The sequence below is a fragment of the Mixophyes fleayi genome, chromosome 9 (genome assembly GCF_038048845.1).
Source record: "Mixophyes fleayi isolate aMixFle1 chromosome 9, aMixFle1.hap1, whole genome shotgun sequence".
NCBI classification, from domain to species: Eukaryota; Metazoa; Chordata; class Amphibia; order Anura; family Limnodynastidae; genus Mixophyes; species Mixophyes fleayi.
Window position 1 is genome coordinate 124,504,258 of NC_134410.1, and position 24,286 is coordinate 124,528,543.

General features: G+C 41.0%; 2 protein-coding genes across 2 annotated transcripts; one reads left to right on the forward strand and one right to left on the reverse strand.

Moving 5' to 3' along the window:
- The first annotated feature begins 4,744 nt into the window (after positions 1–4,744).
- Positions 4,745–9,936, forward strand: LOC142101896 (extracellular calcium-sensing receptor-like). Its single transcript, XM_075186325.1, has 5 exons — positions 4,745–4,930; positions 5,875–6,714; positions 7,637–7,861; positions 8,044–8,167; positions 9,038–9,936. The coding sequence occupies exons 1-5, from the start codon at positions 4,745–4,747 to the stop codon at positions 9,934–9,936; spliced, it is 2,274 nt and encodes a 757-aa protein (XP_075042426.1).
- A 3,763-nt stretch (positions 9,937–13,699) lies between these two features.
- On the reverse strand, positions 13,700–14,653 carry LOC142101897 (olfactory receptor 10C1-like). Its single transcript, XM_075186327.1, has one exon. The coding sequence runs from the start codon at positions 14,651–14,653 to the stop codon at positions 13,700–13,702; it is 954 nt and encodes a 317-aa protein (XP_075042428.1).
- Positions 14,654–24,286: the final 9,633 nt, after the last annotated feature.

A 24,286-nucleotide genomic window follows, 5' to 3' on the forward strand; every position in this document is an offset into this window, starting at 1 on the left:
GAAATGACGTCCCGGTCGTCAAAGTGACGGCCGGGACGCCAGAGGGCACCAGAAGCGTACCCTGGTGGCTGTGAGTACCGCCGCGGCCCGTAACAAGTCTATGAAACAAACTTTTATGGATCTATATCGTACTAATCATTATGAGATTTATTTATTTTTTATGCTTTTGCATTTTTTTTTTAGTTTCTTAGTAAATAGACCCCAATGTACACTTCGGTGATGCGTACCATCTGCTAAACAAAGGGCTAATTTAAATAATTCAATTTGATGTGTCAAATTGGTGATGTGTCACCACTTATAGTCCCAGAGTATATCTCAGCAATAATCATGACACGATGCATGTTAAATTGTAATAATTATATTACTTGGTGCAATTATAGTCCAGAAATTATTATGATCGAAATTAAATATATGGTACAGGAGCTGTGATAATTATAATGACAAGTAGGCAGCAAGAGAAAAGTCAGAAAATCCCAGTACGGCTAAGAACACTTCTCCCTACAGAACAGGGAAGAAATAAATACATTATCATCAGGCCCACGGTCAGCTCCCCGCAGGACGGATCCGACTCCACATCAGCTGGTTCTATGAGGCAAGTTCTCTCTATGTTTGTCTATGTCCTTTAAAATGAAATATTCAGCAACTCGATAAGTATAGTAAATTTCACTACACAAAGGGGCTTGAATTGTGCACCAACTCCGAACTGACATTTTTATGATCATTATGAGCCATAAACGAGGTTAAACTGAGCAGTAATTTAGGAGAAAATCAGAAACGGATGGAAAATGTGGTTCTAAAGTGATGACAATTGTCCAAATTAATTAATTGAAGACGACATTGTCTATATTATACTGCAGTTATAGGACATAAGCCGAGGCATATAGGTAATGTAACTCTTGTGGGAACCAACTTAGCATTAATGGAAACTGCTTATATCAGTGATGAGCAACAGGCAGCCATAAGCCCCCCGACCTGGACCCTCGGCCAACAGCTGCTTCCTGCTTTATGGTCAGACTTTTATCCTAGAGCCTGTAACACTTATTTAAAATGTCTTCTGATATGTTATTACAGATAGGTGTCTCTTTAATTAAATGCAGTTGATTTAACTTATTGCTGAGAGTAAGGGCAACGAAGGTTACAGAGCCCTGAAGTGTTACAGTTTGCCTAGCACACATAAATGCTTAGAAAGTAAGTGCTATATTCTGACAGCCCCATTACACTATATGTCGGGTAGGTGTCAAATATATAAGATACAGACACTGGTCCTGTAACTAAATTAGGCATCAGTAGACAGAAGGGGAGGATTGTGGAAACAGTTGCAAAGAAAATAGGAGTGTAACCCATAGGAACCATCAGGGTCTGTGCGTAACCCATAACAACCATCCGGCTCTGTGTGTAACCCGTAGCAACCATCAGCTTCTGTTTATAACCCATAACAACCTTCAGCTTCAGTGTGTAACCCATGGCAACCAGTAAGCTGAGAAGCTGGTAAGAAATTTAACCTGATCTGTTTTTTTGAGAGATCGGCAACCATTGTTCCAGATAGCAGAGACTGATTACATTTATGTATGTTAGAAATAACCAGTAGGTTACAATTGGTTTGAATATGACCAGATAGGAACAGTGTGCTTTGAAGCATCATCATCATCACCATTTATTTATATAGCGCCACTAATTCCGCAGCGCTGTACAAAGAACTCATTCACATCAGTCCCTGCCCCATTGGAGCTTACAGTCTAAATTCCTTAGCACACACACACACACAGACAGAGACACAGACTAGGGTCAATTTCATAGTAGCCAATTAACCTACCAGTATGTTTATGGAGTGTGGGAGGAAACCGGAGCACCCGGAGGAAACCCACGCAAACACGGGAAGAACATACAAACTCCACACAGATAAGGCCATGGTCGGGAATCAAGCTCGTGACCCCAGTGCTGTGAGGCAGAAGTGCTAACCACTGAGCCACCGTGTTGCATCTGGTACCTATGTGCTATATATCAAAGACTATATAGAAATATGTTATGTACTTGGTGCGTTGCTGATGGTGATAGATCAGTACGGCCACTAGTCAGCGCCTCGCCCCAGCACGCCCACAGGGAACAATGAATAACGCCACAAAACCGGTGGCAATACTGGTCTCCCAGCATTAGCCGCTGTCGCCGGTCCCTGCACCTAAGGAAACGAGGACGTTTGGCCAAACGCACCGTGGTAAATCCCGCTCTGTGATAACATATGAGGTTGCATTTTAATAACAGGCATACTGATTTTTTTTTGTGATACAGCGACAACCTATTACAGTGTTGGCTAACCTGTGACACTCCAGATGTTGTGAAACTACAAGTCCCAGCATGCTTTGCCAATATATAGCAGCTTATTGCTGGAAGGGAATGCTGGGACTTGTAGTTTCACAACACCTGGAGTGTCACAGGTTAGCCGACACACAACCGAGTCTCCTCCCTCTGTGGTCGACATGACGTGGGTTACATGTATTAAAAGGGACCGCGCATTGTACCAGATATTTCCAGGATGTCTATGGATTGTGTCACTCCTTCCTTGGCAGGTCCGAAATGTGGTTCTACTTCCAGCTGTGTATCATGGCTCTTTCCCTCTGCTGTGCTGTGGCCCCGGGGCCCAGGTGTCTCCTCTCCATCCCCCCTCTGCCAGATTACACCGAGAAGGGAAGCATCATGTTAGGAATGGTCAATCCTATAAGTGCGAGTTCAACTAAGCCGGTGATTCTATTCTCCAAACACCCAGATCCACGTCCATGTGACACGTGAGTACTAATGTTCTGATAATCACCAATAAGTCGAAACTATGGGATAGGAAACGGGAGCTGTTGCCCTTAACCACCAATCAGACTCAAGCTATCATTTATCGTGTACATTTTAGAAATGAATTGCTAGAATTTCATTGGCTGCCACGGGCGACGCCTCCACTTTCCATTTTAGAAGGTTTGTTTAATGATTCTCTATGTCCTCACACTGTGAGGGTGACCAGACTGTTACTATAATGGGTTGTACTTTATAAAATATGGGACTCGTGCAATCTTCTTTTGGTTAATGTAGATTTTCTATTTAACTAGTAAATATGGTTGGTTTTCATTCCTTTGGATCCCAATCATGTCGAACTAATGGTGGATATTGTCCAGACGTTGCTAAGTATGATCATTTTGAACAATTGAAATCTATCTAAGCCAATCATATTAGATCGTTCACGATCATTCACGAAATCTGGCTTGTCCATGACCCCCATTGGTGTCTGTGAGGATTATGATCTCATCAGGAAACAAGAAGCCAATAGGTTACTTTGTAATTTGGTTGCAATGAGTGAAATTATTAAATATATTTAATTTAGACCTCCATGTGTGGGGTCAATTTGTTGATAGACCCAGCGGTTGTCCTAATAAGTCATATGTTGAGATCTCCCAGTGTGTGTCCACATTTACTAACCTATTATAGGTAACAATATATATCCAGATATCACCCTGTTCAAGAGATCAGTACATGATGTATCTTGTATCTTCAGGTTCAGAAGAAATTAGGACAGACTGTAACTTGTATTTCAATGTTCAGCATAAGATCATCATCATCTATTTATTTATATAGCGCCACTAATTCCGTAGCGCTGTACAGAGAACTCACTCACATCAGTCCCTGCCCCGTTGGAGCTTACAGTCTAAATCCCCCTAATATACACACAAACACACAGACTAGGGGTCAAATTGGTAGCAGCCAATTAACCTACCAGTATGTTTTTTGTAGTGTGGGAGGAAACCGGAGCACCCGGAGGAAACCCACGCAAACACGGGGAGAACATACGATATTGTATATCCAGGATCAGGAGAGATTAATACTGCACATTATTTATTCTCTACAATCAGGAGGGATCAGTACAGGATATAATGTAAATCGCCTTGGTCAGGAAACATCCAAGATGTAACTGGTATCACCAAGCTCATGAGAGATCCCCATGTCCTGTCACTTCTCTCTTCTGGCTTCGGAGAGATCACATTACACGTTAAATCTCCAGGTTCAGAAAAGATCTCTACAGGCTGTAATTGTATCTCTTGGCTCTGGAGTGATGTAACATGTATCTCCAGGTTCAGGGGAGGTCATTACAAGATACATCCTGAATCTCCATATTTAGGAGAGGTCAGCACAGGGTACAATGTGACTCCCCTTTCTCATCAGAAATCAGATCAGAATATAACTCTCCAGGTTCCCGAGAGTGTAGTATTGGGATATAACTTAAATGTCCAGGTTTAGGAGAGATCAGTACAGGACAAAAGTGGTATCTCAAAGTTCAGCAGGGGCTGTGATGTTGGGCCTGACAGTCCAGCTAAGGACAAATCATATTGCAATGCAAGGAGAACGCTGCATGAATATACAAAGTCCTCACAGATAAGGCCATGGTCGGGAATTGAACTCATGACCACAGTGCTGTAAGGCAGAAGTGCTAACCATTGAGCCACCGTGCTGCCCAATTTGTACATTCTACAAAATGACAGCTAGAATCTGATTGGTTGCTATAGGCAACATCTCTACTTTTTCAAACCCGCTGGAAACTCACAGCTTGATACATTTACCCCCTAGTGTTGTGATGGATATGTATTTATATATACCCGGTATCTCCAGTTTCAGGATCGATCTGTACAAGTCGATTCTCGCTTTACTTTTTGCTGTCAAAGAAGTTAACGAAAGTCCCTATCTTCTACCGAACATCACATTGGGGTTCCAGATGTATGACTCTTGCTACTCTGAGCCATTATCTCTACAGGCAACTTTCCAGATGACTTCAGGTGGTGGAAACTATGCCCCAAATTATAACTGTGAACCCCAGCCTATTCCACCGGCTGTTATTGGAGATATATCCAGCTCGTCTCTGGCAATAGCGAGAGTACTTGGTCTGTGGAGGTTACCTCAAGTAAGTATCATTATAATTATTATTATTATTATTATTATTATTATTATATAATACTGTACGTAAGACATAATAAACAATGTATATAGAAAGTGTTGCAAAGAACATGCAGGATAGGCAAAGTATATAACAAATTTTGTAAAGAACATATGGGAGGTAAGATGCAAGGACTCACTGGTGGACAAAGTGGGAACAGACAAGAAGACAATCAGTCAAATAGGCAACGAGAGTCAAGACCAGATAGGGGTGGCATGAAGTGAGAATGTTGGCATAGGGAGGCTGGACCTACGAAGGTGGAGTTAGGTGGAAGACTGATACGCTTCTATCAGCAGGTGGAGTTTTAAGGAACATATAAAACATGGGACTCTGCTGAGAAGTGTGATTGGTTGTTGGAAGGCATTCCATAGGTAGGGAGCAAAATAGAAGGTCTTGGAGGCAGAAGTGTGATGTGATTACCAGTAGAGAGTTGAGTCGCTGGTCCTTGGTAGAGCGGAGAGGATGGGATGGAGCGTGGTATGAGATGAGGTCAGCACGGTGGCTCAGTGGTTAGCACTTCTGCCTCTCAGCAGTGGTGTCATGAGTTCAATTCCCGACCATGGCCTTATCTGTCTGGAGTTTGTATGTTCTCCCCTTGTTTGCGAGGGTTTCCTCCGGGTACTCTGGTTTCTTCCCGCACTCCAAAAAACATACTAGTAGTTCTGATGTTTAGACTTTTTATATTATTAGATATGGGATAATGTATTCCATACTGTACATTATATAGATACCAGAAGTCACTGTCGAGGTTTGTGACCATGTAAAATCACAAGACTATAAGCTGAATACTTTTATTCTAATATCAATATAATTTGCAATAGTAGTGCATTATCCATTATTATACATGTTGACATCAGTACTCAGTGATTATAAGTTCATTGTAAAGAATCATATTCTGTATATATTTCTAGGTCAGCTACATAGCAACAGTTCCATCCCTCAGCAACAAATTGGAGTTTCCATCATTTTTAAGAACTAGCGTCAGTATTGAGAGCCAGCCCCGATCTTTGATTGAAATGTGCAAGAAATTCGGGTGGACCTGGATAGGGATATTTATTTCCTCTATAGACTATTTTCAGGCATCTGCTACAGCACTCAAAGGAGAGGCTACCAAGAACGGGATTTGCATTGCATTTTTTGAAACGGTCACCTTTGTTCTAAGCAAAGAAAGATTCCCAAAGATGGTAGAAAATGTTCGTAGATCAACAGCCGACGTGATTATTCTCTACTGTTCTCCTGCAGAGGTTGACGTGATATTCCTTGAGGTCCTTCAACAGAATCTCACTGGAAAAGTATGGATTGGCATAGAAACTTGGTTTACCACACAAATATTCCAACAAAAGCAGTTTTGGAACATTCTCAATGGCACCATAGGGATCGCGAAGAGTAGAAAAATACTACCAAAATTCTCCAACTTCCTCCAGTCTCTCCGTCCCTCCACACACTCCAGGATGTTCTCTATCCGCCAGTTTTGGGAGCTATTATTCAACTGCAGGTGGGTTGTGGATGCGGCTAATATCAGCTTATCCTCTGGCGTAGGTCGAGACAGTCCAGCCTGTACAGGGTTGGAGAAGCTGGTAACGGATGACCTCACAGAGTTCAATGATCCGACGTCACAAGCTGTGTACATGGCCCACAACGCCCTGTATACCATTGCTCACGCTCTCCACAATCTACTGTCCTGCAAACCCAACCAAGGACCCTTCGCTGGAAATTCTTGTGCTGATAAACAAGATATTAAACCTTGGCAGGTAAATTCTTCCAGGTATGTTTTTACTATAGATGTATATTGTCCAGTGAGGACAAGTAAGAAAAACAGACAACTTTAAGGGTACGCTACTGGGAAAGCAATAACGGAGCCTACGGGAAAATAAACCCAACTTGGAGATAGAGATGCCATTTAGAGTAAGGCCTAGAAAAGTGAAATTATTAAAAAATTTAAAATAGACAGAGAGTTGAGAGTTTTTTTGGACCGAAGGTGGCCTGTTTTTATTTTTTCAGAATCCAGGTTAATCCTTATGAAAAATCATTTATTTTTGATTAGAAAAAATCAAGTTCATCTCCCAATGCCAGCATTAAAAGAGCAGACCAGCAGTGGAACTATTGTGGATGCGGGGGCTGAGGTCATTATGGGCCCTGGTGGAGAGGTAGCCTTCCCTGTGTTATCCACTGTAATCCCATTATATTTCACTGTTTCAATGTTTATTATATTTGAAATATCATATTTAAAATAATTCTAGACATATTTTTCTAGCGTTATCAAACCTTTTTCTCACTGGGCTTTATCACCCACAAAAAACAAGTCTTACCTACTGTATACGAAAAATAATTGCACTGGGAGACGTGGAGACTGGGACTCTTTTATCGTACGCTTCCATTTGTAAGCCACTGGATTTGTCGTTTGAAGAACCTTATTTAACATTACGCTCTAATTTTAGTTTTAGGATTATTTTAGAGTATATTCAGAACTAGATGAATATTTGAAATATGCATGGGTCAGGTTAAAGACTTGTCAGATGGCGTTAAATATATTTTCAGTTCTTTTTATTGTTTTTCATTGGATCCTAATTCAACTCCATGAACCGATTTGTAAATTAAATTGGGGTTTTTTTTAGACTCCATCAACGTATCCCATGTTGTTGCACCGCAAATGTTAACGTGTGTCTTTAACAGCTCCTGTATTACTTGAAAAGAGTTCGGTTTGTAAATACTGCTGGGGAAGAGGTGTCGTTTGATGCTAATGGAGACATCCACGGGTACTTCGATATTCTGAATTGGCGCCTGGAGGACAACAGAGGTCAATATGAGAAAGTTGGGACCGTTAGTAATTTCAGCAATACGGGTCCGAAACTCTCCATCAATGACAGCGCCATCTTCTGGGCCGGAGGACCAGGAAAGGTGAATTTCCATCAGCATGTCCATACAATACACTTTGATCTTTTGAAAACTACCTATCATTGTTTTATGTATTATGTTCTGTTACGCCCACTGAATTTTTATCAATACTATATAAGTTAAACTCATTAAAAAATGTTTGAAACACAGGAAAGTACAAATGATTGCTCTTACTGATGTCACAGGTTCCGTTATCGGTCTGCAGCAACGACTGTCCTCCGGGCTACTGGCAGGCGCCCCAGAGAGGTCAGCCCGTCTGTTGCTTTGACTGTTTTCCGTGTCCCGATGGAATGATCTCCAACCAAACAAGTGAGTTATAGTCCCTATCAATACTGAGTTGCTGTGCTTACTGTTTACTGTACCGTGCTGTCTCCCATTGTATTGTAATTTGTTTGTCTCTGTACGGCGCTGCGGACACCTTGTGGCACCTTATAAATAAAAATTAATAATAATAATAATAATTCAATGGTCAAAACTGTTTCAATGCACATTAAAAACATGGAGCAGATACTTTGAGGATATGTTCAGTTTATAGGTTATACATTCAGTTTATTGGCTTACTAATGACTTTTAATATTGGTTTCCAACTATGAGTAAATTTACTGAAGTCAGTAAGAAATAGGTAACATTTTGATAACAGCATCATAGTGATACTATTGTCATACACAACACCAGTAGACTAGAGTTATGCCCACTTTGCTTGCCAATACTGAGGGTTTTAAACCCTCATCTTGTGCTATAAGTGATATTATCTCTGTGCCTTTCATATATACAATGCTTGCCTCTAGTAGTGTAATATAAGCAACCAGTCTTGTGCTGAAGCCAGTAGTCCTCATTTTTCTCAATAATTTCAAATGATCATGTTGCAGCATATCACTGGTTATCACTAATTAGTCATGTTATTGTAGGAATGATGGAGTCAGAAAATAATTTGGAAGAGAGCGTAACTAAGGTTTGCACAGGACTCTATGAACACAATTATATGTGCTGTCGGGTTTTGATAGAACATTAAATGCATGATGACATTTGATGACATTTTTTTCTATTGAATATGAAGTCCCATCATGTAGAAAGATAGAATGTTATGGAACCTGGAATTTTCACGCCCATTTGAGAAACATATTCATGTATACTGATTTATTGCTAATGATTTTGTCATCTTAAAATCATATTTTGTAGATTCTACCGCTTGCTTCATGTGTCCAGAAGACCAGTGGTCAACCAATGAAAGAACCAAGTGCATTCCTAAAGTCATCGAATTCCTCTCCTATGGGGAACCCTTGGGGCTGGTGATGGCCTCATTCTCCATTATCTTCTCTGTCACCACCATGATGGTGCTGTGTGTATTTCTCAAGTTCCGGGACACTGCCATGGTGAAAGCAAACAACCGGAACCTCAGCTACCTCCTCCTACTGTTCTTAACGTTCTGCTTTCTCTGCTCCTTGGCGTTCATCGGCTGCCCGTCCAGACTGACCTGCACCATCAGACAAGCTCTCTTTGGGGTCACATTCTCTCTTTGCATCTCCTGCATCTTGGCCAAAACCATCATAGTTGTCATTGCCTTTAAAGCCACCAAACCTGGCAGCAATTTGAGGGTGTGGGTTGGTTCCCAGACAGCCCTTCTCGTTGTTCTTATTTCAACCTGTGTTCAGGTGTTTATCATCCTAGTATGGCTGATTAGATTCCCACCGTTTCTAGAGCCTGGTTACCATCTCTTAATTGGCGTAATCCTCATGGAATGTAACGAGGGTTCCATTGTCATGTTCTACTGCACAATAGGCTACTTGGGCTTCTTGGCCACAATAAGTTTTGTTGTCGCCTATCTGGCTAGGAACTTACCGGACAGCTTCAATGAGGCCAAGTACATTACCTTCAGCATGCTGACCTTCCTTAGTGTCTGGACATCCTTCATTCCTGCCTATCTGAGCACTAAGGGCAAATATGTTGTCGCTGTTGAGATTTTTGCCATATTAGTGTCTACTTTTGGTCTTCTGTGCTTTATATTTGGCCCTAAATGCTATATAATCCTCCTGAAGCCATCCAAGAACACAAGAGACTATTTAAGGGCAAAGACGTAAAATATAACACCACTAGAAATATTTTAGAGAAGATTGAGGAGATCTTTTAGAATGGAAATAATTGGGGTGTTCTGTAGTGATAACTAGGTGTAGGGGCATGCACTGGACCTTGAATGGGGGATTCCAGTTTTACCTTTCATCTGCTTATTTCATGTGTCTCTAGAAATGTTCTCTGATATTTCAGCTCATAAAAAATGCACTTTCCTTACAAAATCATCCCTGGTTGGTGCACAATATGAAGACACAGGAATCTCAAAGCATGTGTAACAATCCATGCATTTTGCCAGGGGAAAGCGTCTCTGCATCCAACAACTAAACAAGGAACATACTGTATCCCTCAATGTTCCATCTCCTCCTTTTGAAGCTCATTTCAACATTTCATCCTGCAACATAACATTTTATTTTTGTGTGTGGAGCCTACACAAGGGGCACGATTGCACCATGCCCGTATTCAGTAAAGAATGCCATCTTGACTCCATGACAGCACAAAACAACATTTACAGGGTAATAATTTTATTTGCAAAATCGTAATTGACCCTGACAGCTTCATGTGCCACCTTAGTAAAGCTGGCGCCTGCACGGTGCAGTCCGGATGTTTGGCACAATCACTGCATGACCAGGTAGAAGACAATTGTCCACACATATTATTGGTCAAGTTGAACATATCCAGTTCTACAAGTACCGTGCGAAGTGACAGAGTAACGTGAGTGCCCTACTGTCACACTTCTAGTATTACAAACGGAATCCAATAGCCAGGTAGTTCTGTAGTAAACAGGATTTGTTTTGATATAGAAATAAATCTCAAGTGTTCAACAAGAAAAGTCCAAAGTCTCAAGACAGATAAAGGCCTGGTAAATAAATCAAGTAATTATAGTCCAAATCCCAAGGGAGCAAGGTTCTGTGGAAGCATCTGGTTGAGATACAAACACAGTACTTGAGCAAAAGCTTCATAACAGGAAGTGCCTTTCCTAGGCCCAAACAGGAAATGAGATCCAAGATGGAATCTTCATGAGACAGTTCTGGCCATCTTGGATAAGGGCTATTGTAAGGGCAAGGTTATAACAGAGATCCAAGATGGAAACTTCATGAGGCAATCACGGGCATCTTGAATGAGGGTAAATCTAAGGGCAAGAACATAACACCTGCCTTTCTGTGCTCCCAACAATTCCTGGTCAGCCCATGATATCTGGCAATCATTGAGGTCATTGGCCAATCTCCTTATAGGTCAACATAGGTTTCGACCTATAAGGATGAGGGCAAGTGCAATGCATTAATCAGCCAATTTGCCCAAAAATGATGAAAATGAAAACGTAGAGCAGGTATAATTAGCAGAATTCCTTTAATGAGAGTTTCTTTAATGAGATGTTGGGTGTTTAATGGTATACATGCAGGCAATGCTCACAGGTGATTGTGTTCTTAGAGCACATAGGCAGCAGATGGGCAGAACTCACAAAGTCGCTGCACTCTAATCTCAGATGTCTGAAAAAATGGTAATAGACTGACACATGAGTACACCGCATAAAACTAAGCAGAAAAGTGGAAATGCATTAGTTATGTCTGACAATTGGACATGATCCTGGTGAGGGAATAAGCCATGGTTTTGAAGTATATGTATTATATGTAAATTTTACAATATAGTTTTTAGAAATATACGCAAGCATACATAGCTTTACTGCTTTATGAGGAGACGATGCCAGACACTGTTGAAAAAAAAATTAAGATCGCCTGGGATCCTCTCTCCTTGGGATGAATGCCAGTGGCACTTCCCCTGGGTCGCCTTGTGCCACTAACGTATACTACACTTATATTGCAATGTATATGTATTCTATGACGGAGCTATAGCCAGGACTTTGTATCACCAGGAACGTTCCGTTCATTCCGAGTTCAGCAGACACCAACCGATATTTCTAACGATACAAAGACTTTTGACTTTAGTGGTTGATTACTCCATTCCAGAAGTGCTGTTTGGCCAACTTTCCCAAGTAGCCCTAAATATACTAAGGGGTTGACTCTTGGGAAAGACGACCCCTTATCCCTGTATGCTGTGATTATGCTCCTTCGTTGGACAAGATTGATGACCATGGTGTGTGTCCTTTATCTCAAAACTTTTGGGGGAGTATCTTTAGTGGGGGTCCAGAAGGACAAAAGGCAGTCTTGGTCCTAACAATATAAAGGCCAGCAATTGGGGCAGCTGAGAGGCTGGCTCCCCCAGGCAACCAAAACCTAACATTGCAGGAATCAGAGGGGGCATAAAATGAGGTGCTCAGGAGCCATCAGAAGACGAGGATAAAAGGGACTGACTGGGGAGTCCTGCTTCTGCTGGACTGCCCAGGAACGATCAATAACATTACCAATCACAAAGCTGAAGAGGACTTCTGCCACTGACTTAAGTATCCACTGATCTCAGCACTGTTCTGTGCCCGCCAAAAGCAGGGTCACACTTTAGTTGGATCGCTACGTTGCTGGCAGAAGGCATGAATAATATATTCATCTAACATCTTATGCCTAAAAAGGATACCTGGGGGTATTCGAGCATAACCAATTTTCTGTTTTATCATATTGTGTAGTGTAATTGAATTTATTTTAATTAAAAAGTGACACAGCCATATTGTGATTTTATTGTGTTTTAAAGATATTTGCCTAAGTCTGAGAATTTGTACCCATGTTATGAGTACAGGGTGAGGAATAGGCTACAGTATAAGTCTAATGGTTCTAATCTGATGCCGGGGTCACTCCCGGTTAAGTCTGGGTGCATTCTTTGCTGGTTGATATAGTAACAGAACCAACAGGAGTTCAGTGTTACGGTGCTGGTAGTTACAAGTCTGATAGTCAGAGCAGGCCTGTAAACGACCTGATTCTGAGTCTAACTAGGTTCAGAATAAGGAGGCAAGACACAATGTAGTTCTTCAATACTTCAATAAGTGATAAAAACATATATATATATATATGCAGATGAGGATATGCAGATGTCAATTAGCCACGTTGGAGCGTGACAAGGTGGTAAACACAATAGCAGTCTATTCACAGCACAGATGATAATATACAGGTGTCAAATAGCCATGGCGGAGCGTGACAAGGATAAACACAATAACAGTCTTGTTATATGCACATGAACAGACTTGCAGCAGGCTTGTGAATCAGTAGAGGCACAATTGAGAGAAAACAAAGTCTTTGTAATATGCACAAGATGATACTTGCAGCAGGGGAGTCCTAGGAGAAGTGCTCCAGCACTTGGTAGAGAAATGGAACTCATACACAGGAAAGACACAGGGTCAGGATACACAAGAGTCAAAGGCATCAGGCTAGCAACCAGTTACACTGACAGTGAGCAGATGTCAGTGCTGAGTTTAAATAGAGCAGGTTAGAGTGACCCGCCCTGAGGGTGAGTCATGTGATCCACAGAAAAACAGAGCAGACAGGGAAAGTAACAAAACCTGGTCAGGATTGTTACATTCAGGTATTGTAACAATGGTCTCCAACGTTCATGAGAATTGTATAAAATATTGATGCTTTATAAATAAAGGCTAAAAATAACTAATAATCATAATAATATGAGTAAGGCTCTTGAGGTGACTTTATGAAACCTAAAATATTCCTACCTGCTTTAGTAAATAGTATAGGCATTATATTAGAAATTTGAAGAAAGGTGAACATTTATTATGACAGATCAGGTCAAACCTCCCCATCTGGATTGTCCGTCCTGAAAATACTGTAAATATCAGAAATAGTTTCCTGAACATTTTCTCACTCCGTAGATAAGTTTTTATTTAATTTTGCTGAACACGGGCATCTCTTTCAGGATCTTGCGGATCGAATCCTTAACCTCCTGGTTCCTTAAACTGTATATAAGGGGATTTAACATGGGAGTCACTACGCTATAGAAGAGAGCCAGGAATCGGTCAGTCTGTAGAGAGTACAGAGATCGAGGACGAAGGTACATAAAGGAAGCCGTGCCATAGAAGAGGGTGACCGACGTCAGGTGAGACACACACGTGGAATACGCCTTCCCTCGCTTCTCCACCGACGTCATTTTCAGCAGAGTCGAGATAATCTGGGTATAGGATCCAACTATCAGCAGAAACGGGGTCAGAAGGATGGCCACACAAACACTGAAAATGGCGATCTCATTCAGGTACGTTTCTGAGCACGCCAGCTTGAGGACCGGAGGGATGTCACAGAAGAAGTGGTCGATGACGTTGGGACCACAAAAGGGCAGGGTAAAGATAAAGCTTGTCTGTCCTAAGGAAAGAAGAACGCCAGAGGACCAGGCAAAAGCAGAAAGTTGACGGCACCTCTGCGTGCTCATAGCCACATTGTAAAAAAGTGGACGGCAGATAGCCGTGAAACGGTCAAATGCCATAACAGCCAGAAGAAGACACTCAGTGGTTCCCAAGAACAAGAAGAAGAACATCTGGACGGCACAACCAAGAAATGGTATTTTCTTGTCCTCCGACAAGAGGTTTTTAAGAATGTTCGGGAGAGTGACGGATGAGTACACCGTCTCCAGGATGGACAAGTTACACAGGAAGAAGTACATGGGGGAGTGGAGAGCAGAGTCTGATTGCACAATATATATAACTGCCCCATTGCCCATCAGAGTGACCAAGTAAACGAAGAGGAAGAAGAAGAAGTATGGAAGCCGAACGTCCGTGAAGGCTGAGAAACCAAGAATAATAAAGTTGGTCACTGTGGTTTGGTTCATTGTCATCATCATCATCATTAGTAATCAGCTTCCATCCTGCCAGACAAACAGCCCCTGTTTTTAGTGAACCAAGTGTATCGGCCGTACGAGTGGTCGATGAGTTGATGATTGTTGACCATGCATGCGAAATATAGAATGTTATTTGATAAACAACGTCAAGCAACCTCCAATACAATTAGTAGAGATGAAGAAATGTTTTGTCCATGCTTAGTAATTCCCTGTCTGCACAAAGTAGAGAATTATTGTTTATTTTTGCATTAATGTTTCACTCAAGGAAATGTTATTTACAGTACAAAATAATAGCGCATTTGTTTAGTGTACTTTCAACGTTGTGTTCACAAGTTCTAGCTAGATTTCCAATGCAACAGTTATGTGTTCTGAGCTGGGAAAATAGCTTGTATGGTTTGCAGAAGTGAATAAAATCTGGTTAAAAGACACTATGGCATCATGTGACAAACCTGAATCCACGTTCTACTATTACAAATGGAAAGTCATTCACTTTTTCTGCTTTGTTGGATGCAGTAAGCAAGTGACCCCAAATGTCTTTGCAAAACCAGAAATGCCTTTAAGCTTGCTGGATGTGTCATCCCATTACATCTATCATGTCCACAATTTAAATGTTATTATCAATTCCTAAAGGTTGCCAAGCTTCATGCACGTATCAAGCTGCGATTTTTTTCGGGGATTTTAAATCACGAGAGGTAACCGGCGATTTGAAGTGCAAAATTGCCATATGTATTAACCAGCGATTTTGACTTTCCTAAATCCCATCTCTGGCTATTTCCTGATGGGAACGCCATTGAAAGTACAGACTTGTGACACTACAAGTGCTCATGTGCATGCTGACACTTGTAGTACCACAATTATGTACTTTCAATGGTGTCCCCATTAGGAAATTTTAAGTGTTGGCATATCATAAAAATATAAATATTGCCCCACTACTAATGAAATAGTAAACCACTGTAAAAAAAAAAAAACCACTTACATTTAATCTACAGTATAATTACAATTGGGCCACTAATTTATTCTTAAAATAAATTGTTCCCCTGTAAGACAATTCATAATAGGTTTTGCCCCTCTACAACAAAAAAGATGGTTTATTTAAATCCATACTTGCCAACTCTCCCGGAATGTCCGGGAGACTCCCGCATTTCGCGAGAGTCTCCTGGACTCCCGGGAGAGTGTGGCAATCTCCCTGATCTGCCCACTTCCTAGTGAAGTGGGCAGAATTAGGTTTAAACGCCGCGATTCACCCGGAATCGCTGTGTTTGGGCCAAAATGACGCGATTTCGGCGCCTAGCCCCCTGCACGCCCACGTCCCAGCCGGCATCTACCGGAAGCCCAAAAACAAATGTTGGCAAGTATGTTTAAACCTCCATTGTGCTTCCTGTTATATAAACATTGCCCAGCAGTGTATCAGTGATGTGTTTGCTAATCTCGCCTATAGAAAGCAGCGTGTTGTATCTGGCGATTTTAAATTCAAACTTGGGCAAGTGTGAAAAATCGCAGTTTCATACAATTTAGTGATTTGTGTAGCTAAAGTGGGGAAAAATCGTAACCGCGATTTGTATCGATTTTGAAGGAAACACATCACGGGCGACTTTACATCAAATCACCGGTTAATAAATCAGGGATTTTAAACTCACCCGAGAAAGTCGCTGGAATTTCAAAATCGCAGCTTGATACATTCACCCCCATGGAGTCTCTTTTTTATCACGTCTGTTACTTTTGTGTGTTAGAAGGATTTTTTATTACATTGTATCACAGTGCTCTTAGCAATGGTCTTTCCTGCAAAAGTGTAAGAGGTAGGTGTTAAATAAGAGCTATTATAAGTATAAGGAAATCTTACTCTGGCGTTCGTACCCATCATGCATTGCAGTGGTGAATGCCGCTCGAACTTAGGATCACTACTAAATGCGATTCTGTGGCGTGCCAGCATGCGTAAGTTGGCATTAATGTGGTCGCAGGCAGTGTGAGGCAGAAAACATAAAGGAATAACGAGGAAGAGAAGGAGAAACAGCGAGAGAAGCAGTTTGCAAAAAAAATAATATATCAAGCAAAGGTAAAACATGCGGTTTTAAAGTTCATCTACGTACAGACATAAAACCAGCATTAGACTATCATGTTTTATTGATACAAACCCTTTTGTGATTTAACAATCGCGTGGCTGCATTGGAGGAATGATGACTAACCTCGCTTGTGTCATTGGAGCTAGTTGACAAGGATAAAAAGAGTCGAGAAACATTAGCCAGATACAAGTAGCTTTTTGGACACGTTTACATTTAATTTAATTCTCCATTTATGTCCACGTAGCAAAATTGTAATGTGTTTTCATGAAATCCCAGCGGATATGGATAGAATTTTCTACATTCTTTCTGAAAAAAGCAATAAGTGCATTTTATATATCATTAAAAAAAAAAAGCAAAACAGAACTTTGTTCAATGAAAAAAAATCTATGTATTTTGGCAAGCTGTGTATGATCTATAAGAGATTTACAACACAATAGACAGAGAATCACGCACCTCCAGCACTTAGTTAAATGCTATCAGCGTTCTTGCTGACAAGTACTATTTATAGGGATCAGCTACACATTAGAGGATACAGTAGGTCCCTCTCCAATGTCGTTCCTTAGAGATCATTAAATTCAAAATATCCCCTACGTCTTCTCTATTTTTATCTTCATACCACATTGCACCAAATCTTTTGGACTTTAAACTTGTTTTCAAGAGAAACGTATATTGTGGCAATCTGCTTTCTCATTATGGTTTAGGAATACTGGACAGGCAGGAAGGGATGACAGTACTGCCGCACTTGAATAAAAGGCACGACTGAAAATAAAACACTACAATGGGCTAAACCCAGGGAAAACACAACACCAGAAGGAAAAGGCTTCACTAAAGGACACAATGTGGGAAAAACTGGTTGACTACAAGAAAGCACATAACTAGTAGGAATTGTCCAAATAGAAGTGAGCATTGCAGTAGGGTAGACTTCACTATAACGTTAATGCAACAGTAAAAGGAATAGATTCACTAGAATGAAACACAAAACTAGAAGGAATGGTGTCACAAAAAAGAAAACATAAGAATCATTAGCTATAAACTGTGGTCGAAGCCGGAGGGTCTACGTTCAGGCCCGGCGCTCCCATTAGGCAAGGTTAGGCACTTGCCTAGGGCGCCGGGCTCTGGAGGGCGCCCTTGAGGGTGCCACAGAACTGGAAATTAATTTTAAAACTGTGCGGCGACTGCTGACCATACCTGTCACGGCCGCCGCACAGCATTCAGATGCATGGGGAGGTGGGGAAGAGGCTATTGCTTACCACCGCCGCCTCTCTGCTCCGTCTCCTCCCCTCCACTCCAAAAGACGGGGTGAGGGGGAGGAGGGAGGAGGGCGCCGATTTTTGCGGGGGGGGGGGGGCGCCGATTTTGCCTAGGGCGCTATGGACCCTAGCACCGGCCAGTCTACGTTGGTATGCCATACCGCATCTTCTAACTTTCCACTTCTCCCACTGACTGTAAAGAAACCCAGCGGCAGGAGGAATGGCTTCACAACAATGAAATGCAACACTGAAAGAAATGGTTTACCTAAATAAAATCACAAAGCTAAAACGACAAACAAAACTAGAAGGAATGGCTTCACCGGAAGGGAACACAACACTACACGAAAGGACAGCACCGTAGGGCCACGCGCTAAAAAACACAACAGAACTAGAAATTGCTTTAATAGAAGGCAACAAAAAAACACAAGAAAGAATGGCTTCACAACAAGGAAATACTACATTAGGAGAAATTGGTTCACTAGATGAAATCGCAACATTAGAAGAATCGGCTTCACTAAAAGGAAACACAACACAAGAAAAATGGACGTCACTAGAAGACACAAACAACACTAGAAGGAATTACAACACTACAGTGAAACACAACACAATGGGTTCACAAAGAATAAACAGCGACACTAGAAGGAATTAATCCTCTAGAAGAAAGCACAATGTGGGTAGGAAAAGGTTAACAAGAAGAAAACAAAACATTAGCAAGAATGGTTTCACTGCAAGAAAATACAACAATAGATTAAATGGGTTGACTGGATGGAGTTACAACACTATAAAATGGTTTCACACAACACTTATCAGGATAAGTGACTTAGTTGATGGAATGTATCAACACTCAGTGTCAGGCAGCTGCTGCAAAGCTGAATAAAACTCTGGGATGCGTAGAAAGGGAGACATACCTGTATGAGCTTGATGTAAACTTTGTTTTACCCTTGTAAAGACTTTGGTTAAACCATATCTTAGATATGTTTTATAGTCTCAGGCACTTGGTTTCATTACAACACAAGAAAGATTGATTTAACAAGAAAGAGACACAATATGTTGAACAGCACTCAGCAGACATTGGGAAATTTTTCACCCTATTCCACATCACCCAAGCAGCCAGCAGTAATTTATAGGGGGACGGTTAATCTTAAATCCGTTTTGGCTTCCAGTTTGGTGAAAAATTCCTTAGTGGGGTAATCCCAATCATAACTGGCTTTAACACACCACAGAGAAGGGTTGTTATCCATATTCCCATTGTATAATGCACACATTTACGGATAAGTAATTCATGATTTTTATTGTCCCTATAGGACAAACACATACCATTAGAAGTTTCACTAACACACTGTATAGAATGGCATCACTACGATGAAACACAACAAGGGAAACGGACATAGGAATACTATTTTATGACAGAAAGCTGAGTGCTCAGAGTCAGGCTGCTGCTGCAAAGGCGACAAAATTCCTGGGATGCATAAAAACTGCATAAAAAGGGGAAGAAATGCTCCTGATGCAAATATTATTTTACCTTTGTCAGGTCACTGATTAAACCACAGCTTAAGGTAATGTCTTGGGCACGTGTCTATAAGAAGGACATGAAAGATCTTAAGAGGGTTCTGAGGCAGGCAATGTCCCGCCTATACATTGCGTATTAGTAGCATATATTGCCGGGTTGGCACACAAGTGGGTAGTCAGACATATACATAAGTGATGTAAGTCGGGTCAGCACCCAAGCAGGTAGCAGATAATCCATTAGTAACAGGTACAGATAGGAACTGAACAAACAAAATACTCAAGCAATAGAGTGTCTATTTATACAGGATTGGAGATGTATTATTCTAAGGCAGTACTGGCCATCTTGGATAAGGGCAAGTCCAATCATAGGTTTTAGGTACAATAGTGACCTCTGGTGGGCAGAGGTGAAATGACATGAGTGGATAAAGGGATTATATCTGCGCTAATACCCAGTTAAGTAGGAGGTGGCTGCCAAAAATGGGGACAGTGTAAAAGGGGGGACCCCTCCCCCTGGTTGGATATCAAAGGACCACAAGAAAAGACTTGAGGTAGTCCCTAGGCGCCTGTTTGTTGTAATAATTAAGGTATATGTTAGAGACCAATAGGTATTTAATTAGGTCCATACAAGAACACAAGGGTTAAATGGAGATGTATACTCCATCTTCCAATATCATGGTACTGGTTAAATTTATAATAATACATGCAGCAGGTAAGCTGACATTAAAAGTTTTGATTCTGAAAACGAACACAATCCGCTCGTTTTATAGTGATGGTATAAAGTATATAGTGATTTGCAGCAATCTTGCTGATATAAAAGGTTCTGTTTATGAACACAAATTACTCACTTAAACGTGATAGTCCAGGTTGATAGTACAAGTAATAAAGTTCAGCCCGATGGTGTGCATCGATTGAAGCAGGTCCCGAAGGATAATGATTAATTGCAGTATCACACGCTGTGGGTAATATTCCCCGAACTGATCACACAATAAAAAGTCAATAAGATGGATGCGAGTCATTGAATATCAAAGGTGTACAAAGCTCCGGTGTATCACAGGAGGGTAAAGAAGGTGAACTTACCCCGCTCCTGGAGGGCCCGCTCTGCAGATGCCTGTTCCAGGAGGCCGCTAAGTGGTTCTCCGTCCGTGTTGCTCGGCATCTGTATCTTGTGACACACCGGAGCTTTGTACACCTTTAATATTCAATGACTCGCATCCATCTTATTGACTTTTTATTGTGTGATCAGTTCGGGGAATATTACCCACAGCGTGTGATACTGCAATTAATCATTATCCTTCGGGACCTGCTTCAATCGATGCACACCATCGGGCTGAACTTTATTACTTGTACTATCAACCTGGACTATCACGTTTAAGTGAGTAATTTGTGTTCATAAACAGAACCTTTTATATCAGCAAGATTGCTGCAAATCACTATATACTTTATACCATCACTATAAAACGAGCGGATTGTGTTCGTTTTCAGAATCAAAACTTTTAATGTCAGCTTACCTGCTGCATGTATTATTATAAATTTAACCAGTACCATGATATTGGAAGATGGAGTATACATCTCCATTTAACCCTTGTGTTCTTGTATGGACCTAATTAAATACCTATTGGTCTCTAACATATACCTTAATTATTACAACAAACAGGCGCCTAGGGACTACCTCAAGTCTTTTCTTGTGGTCCTGTGAAATGACATGAGACTATGAGAATATAAGACTATTCCTAACAGTATTCCATCTTTAAACAATGTTCTCTGGTCAGTGTTTTGCTGTATTTCTCTGGATATCTCTGGTGAAATGCACTCAAAAATTGAGGAGCCTGGACATTCTCTTCTGACCTCCATGAATCCTCTACTGGACCATATCCCTGCGATTGTATTAATTATTGAAGTCAGTTTTGACAAATGTGTGAATCCGGGAGTCTTTCTACATAAACTTGAACAGAATCTGGAGAAGGCAACCAGGAAATTTATTCTAGATCACTGGCTTCAGTAGTGAAATATGAAAAGCTGGACGAACCTTCATGGAATCTTGAAGCTCAAGTTAAAAGGACACAGGACTGACCTGTGTCACTATTTTAACAAACTGGTGTAGCATTACGGTGCTTGTCAACAGTCCTTTTATCACTGTCCTCGGCATGGGGTAATGTCAATTTTAATGTATCCGGTTTATTTTGTAGCGACTCAATTTTGGCAGTAAAAGCAGAAATTGAAGAATCTTGTGGGCAATTCGATAGAAGGTTTGGATGATACCCCAAACTGGCATAAAAGGACTTTGTTTATTGGATGAGTGTCTTCCATCTAGGAGCTCAAGTCATCAAGTCATCTTGCAGATGGCCAATATAACTCTAAAGATATTGTTCCAATGTCTGATTGGTGCATTCTATCTGACAATTGAATTTGGGATGGAAGCCAGTTGCTTATTTAATATTAATATTAAGAGCAGTAAAAAATTGCTTCCACAAACGTGAAGTAAATTGCACCACCCAATCAGGACCCACATCATTAGGTACTCAATGTAAGCAAAACACTACCCTGATTAGTAATTCTGAGTTGTTCATATGAATGCTGTAGAGAAGGAATCAGCCTTCCTGTTCTGGGATACGGCTCTATAAGAATATCAGGAGTTGTGGACACTACACGAGCTAAGATTGACACAGTCATATTGCTGTGGGGCAGAGTCTAAATTACTACTGGTATTCAGTAGAGCTGTCAGCACAGCACAGAGTCATGATCCAAGCAACACGTAGTCAGGAACAAGCTGGGTCAATAATCAAGCAATAAACAGGATAACAGGCTCAGGAGTTCAGAACAGCAAAGCTGATACTCTGACAGGGAAATGACAGGCAGAGCAGGTTTATATGCTGTTTGGAAGTTCAACTCCCTGTCTCTGTGATTTCAACGATCACCAGATCAGTTGGCCAATATATTATAACCTGGACCTTGCTAGAAACCTTAAGGTGAGATGATATAATCCAGGAACTAAACCAGAATTTAAGAAAACTCAATTTTTTTCCTATCTAATGTATAAAAGATGTTTGCAAAGATAGTAAAGCTCAGTTCGAGGGAATTTGAGAAAATGCGCCAGATAGTTAAACAACAACAGACCGGTCTATTAAATCCCTAGAAATGTAATTTATGAAATGCTGAAATGTATCAAGAAAAATGCACAGTCCGAAAGGCATCACTAAATATTGATAATGGTCATATTTCGGTCATATTCAGTTTGAAAAGCAATTTTCCACTCATTGCCTGGTCGTATGCACCTTTTAAACCTAATTTTGTACACATTTTACTTGAGTGACGCCTCTCCAGTAATTCCGACTAACTGGGAAGGGTTAATGGTACTTAATTGTAATTTTATTAAATTCTGGATATTAAACCCAAGCTTGTAGTGAACCTTCCCCCTGGAGATGTAGAAACACAAATAAAAGCCTTTGCTAAAGTTTTCATCCAGTTATTCCAAAACAAACATTTTAATTCAGATTCAGCTAGCGGTCAGGTGTGTCCAAAGGGTATGGTGGCCCCAGGTAGCAGACTCACTGGGAAACCACACTGTCAATGAGGTTGTAATTTTTTTGGCCTTCTCCTCATGACAGACATCGGAAAATACATTCTAATGTGGAGGCAACTGTTAGATACCTTAGGAGCGGAATTATGGGTCTTGTTTATCTCTATAAATGGGGGATCAAGCAGAAAGTTGCACCTCCAGAATTCCGTGGGGTGTCAAGAACCCATTTTTAGAAGTCTGCAGTATATTCCGCTACTTTGCGCCTCCCCTGGCACAGTCGCCGTAATGTGACAAGATCTTTCCAATTCGAATCATTAAAAGTTTGTCTCATTGCTTTGAGAAAGTCATCAAGGTTCTCTAATATTAGACAAGTAGTTTAGGAGATAGGGAGATGACCATCGCAGAGCAGCATCTTTAAGAAGAAACCTTTAACCTAATCGGACTTTAAACCTTTCAGGCTTGAACTGGGTATCCTATAGTTCTAATTGCATCTGACATTGATTAATGAATCCACTGAATTTTTGAGAATCACCTCCGAACCAGGAGAGAAGCAGGAGCTGGCAGAGGTGTAGGTAGTTGTAGTGACTCATTCTCTAATTCCCAAATACGATTTTCTTGCTGGAAAACCTTAATTATAAATTTCTAAAAATAAAACATGATGTGTGTCCTGCAGTTTGAGGGAAACGACTCTCTGCTTTAATTATAAATAAGGAGTAAGGTTAAGTTATCTTAAAGGAATTTCAACTCTGACAATCAATATACATAATGCTTAAACTTGCCACACGCTGCTTAATGATATATCTTCATATTAGTGCTTGAGTATCCTGTCACGAGGTCCAATGGCTGACAAGGCTAATTGCAAACAGAGACTGTATACTGAAGCAACGTGAGAGTGTCTTGAATATGTATTAACAGCAGTCATTCAGATCAAGCCAGTGTGGCATACATGTGGGTTAACGCACGACCAAAGGTACACCAGGTTGGCACATAGAGGCGGGCAGACATATGTAAACAGGATTGGCACAAATGTGGCTATTAAGGAGTAAGCCAGTTGGCATACAAGCGTATAGTCAATAGTAAACCGATTCGGTATACAAGCAGGTAGAATATACTCCAAGGAGAACCAGTTCAGATAGCAGGAGCTGAGCCAACAAAATACCCCAGCAAAGACTTTAAGCGGTAGGGCTCTGGTTCAAGTCCAGACTTACGCCCATTTGCATAGCGTATCTTGCATGAAATAGCTCTGCGTATCATCATCATCATTTATTTATATAGTGCTAACATATTCCGTAGCGCTTTACAA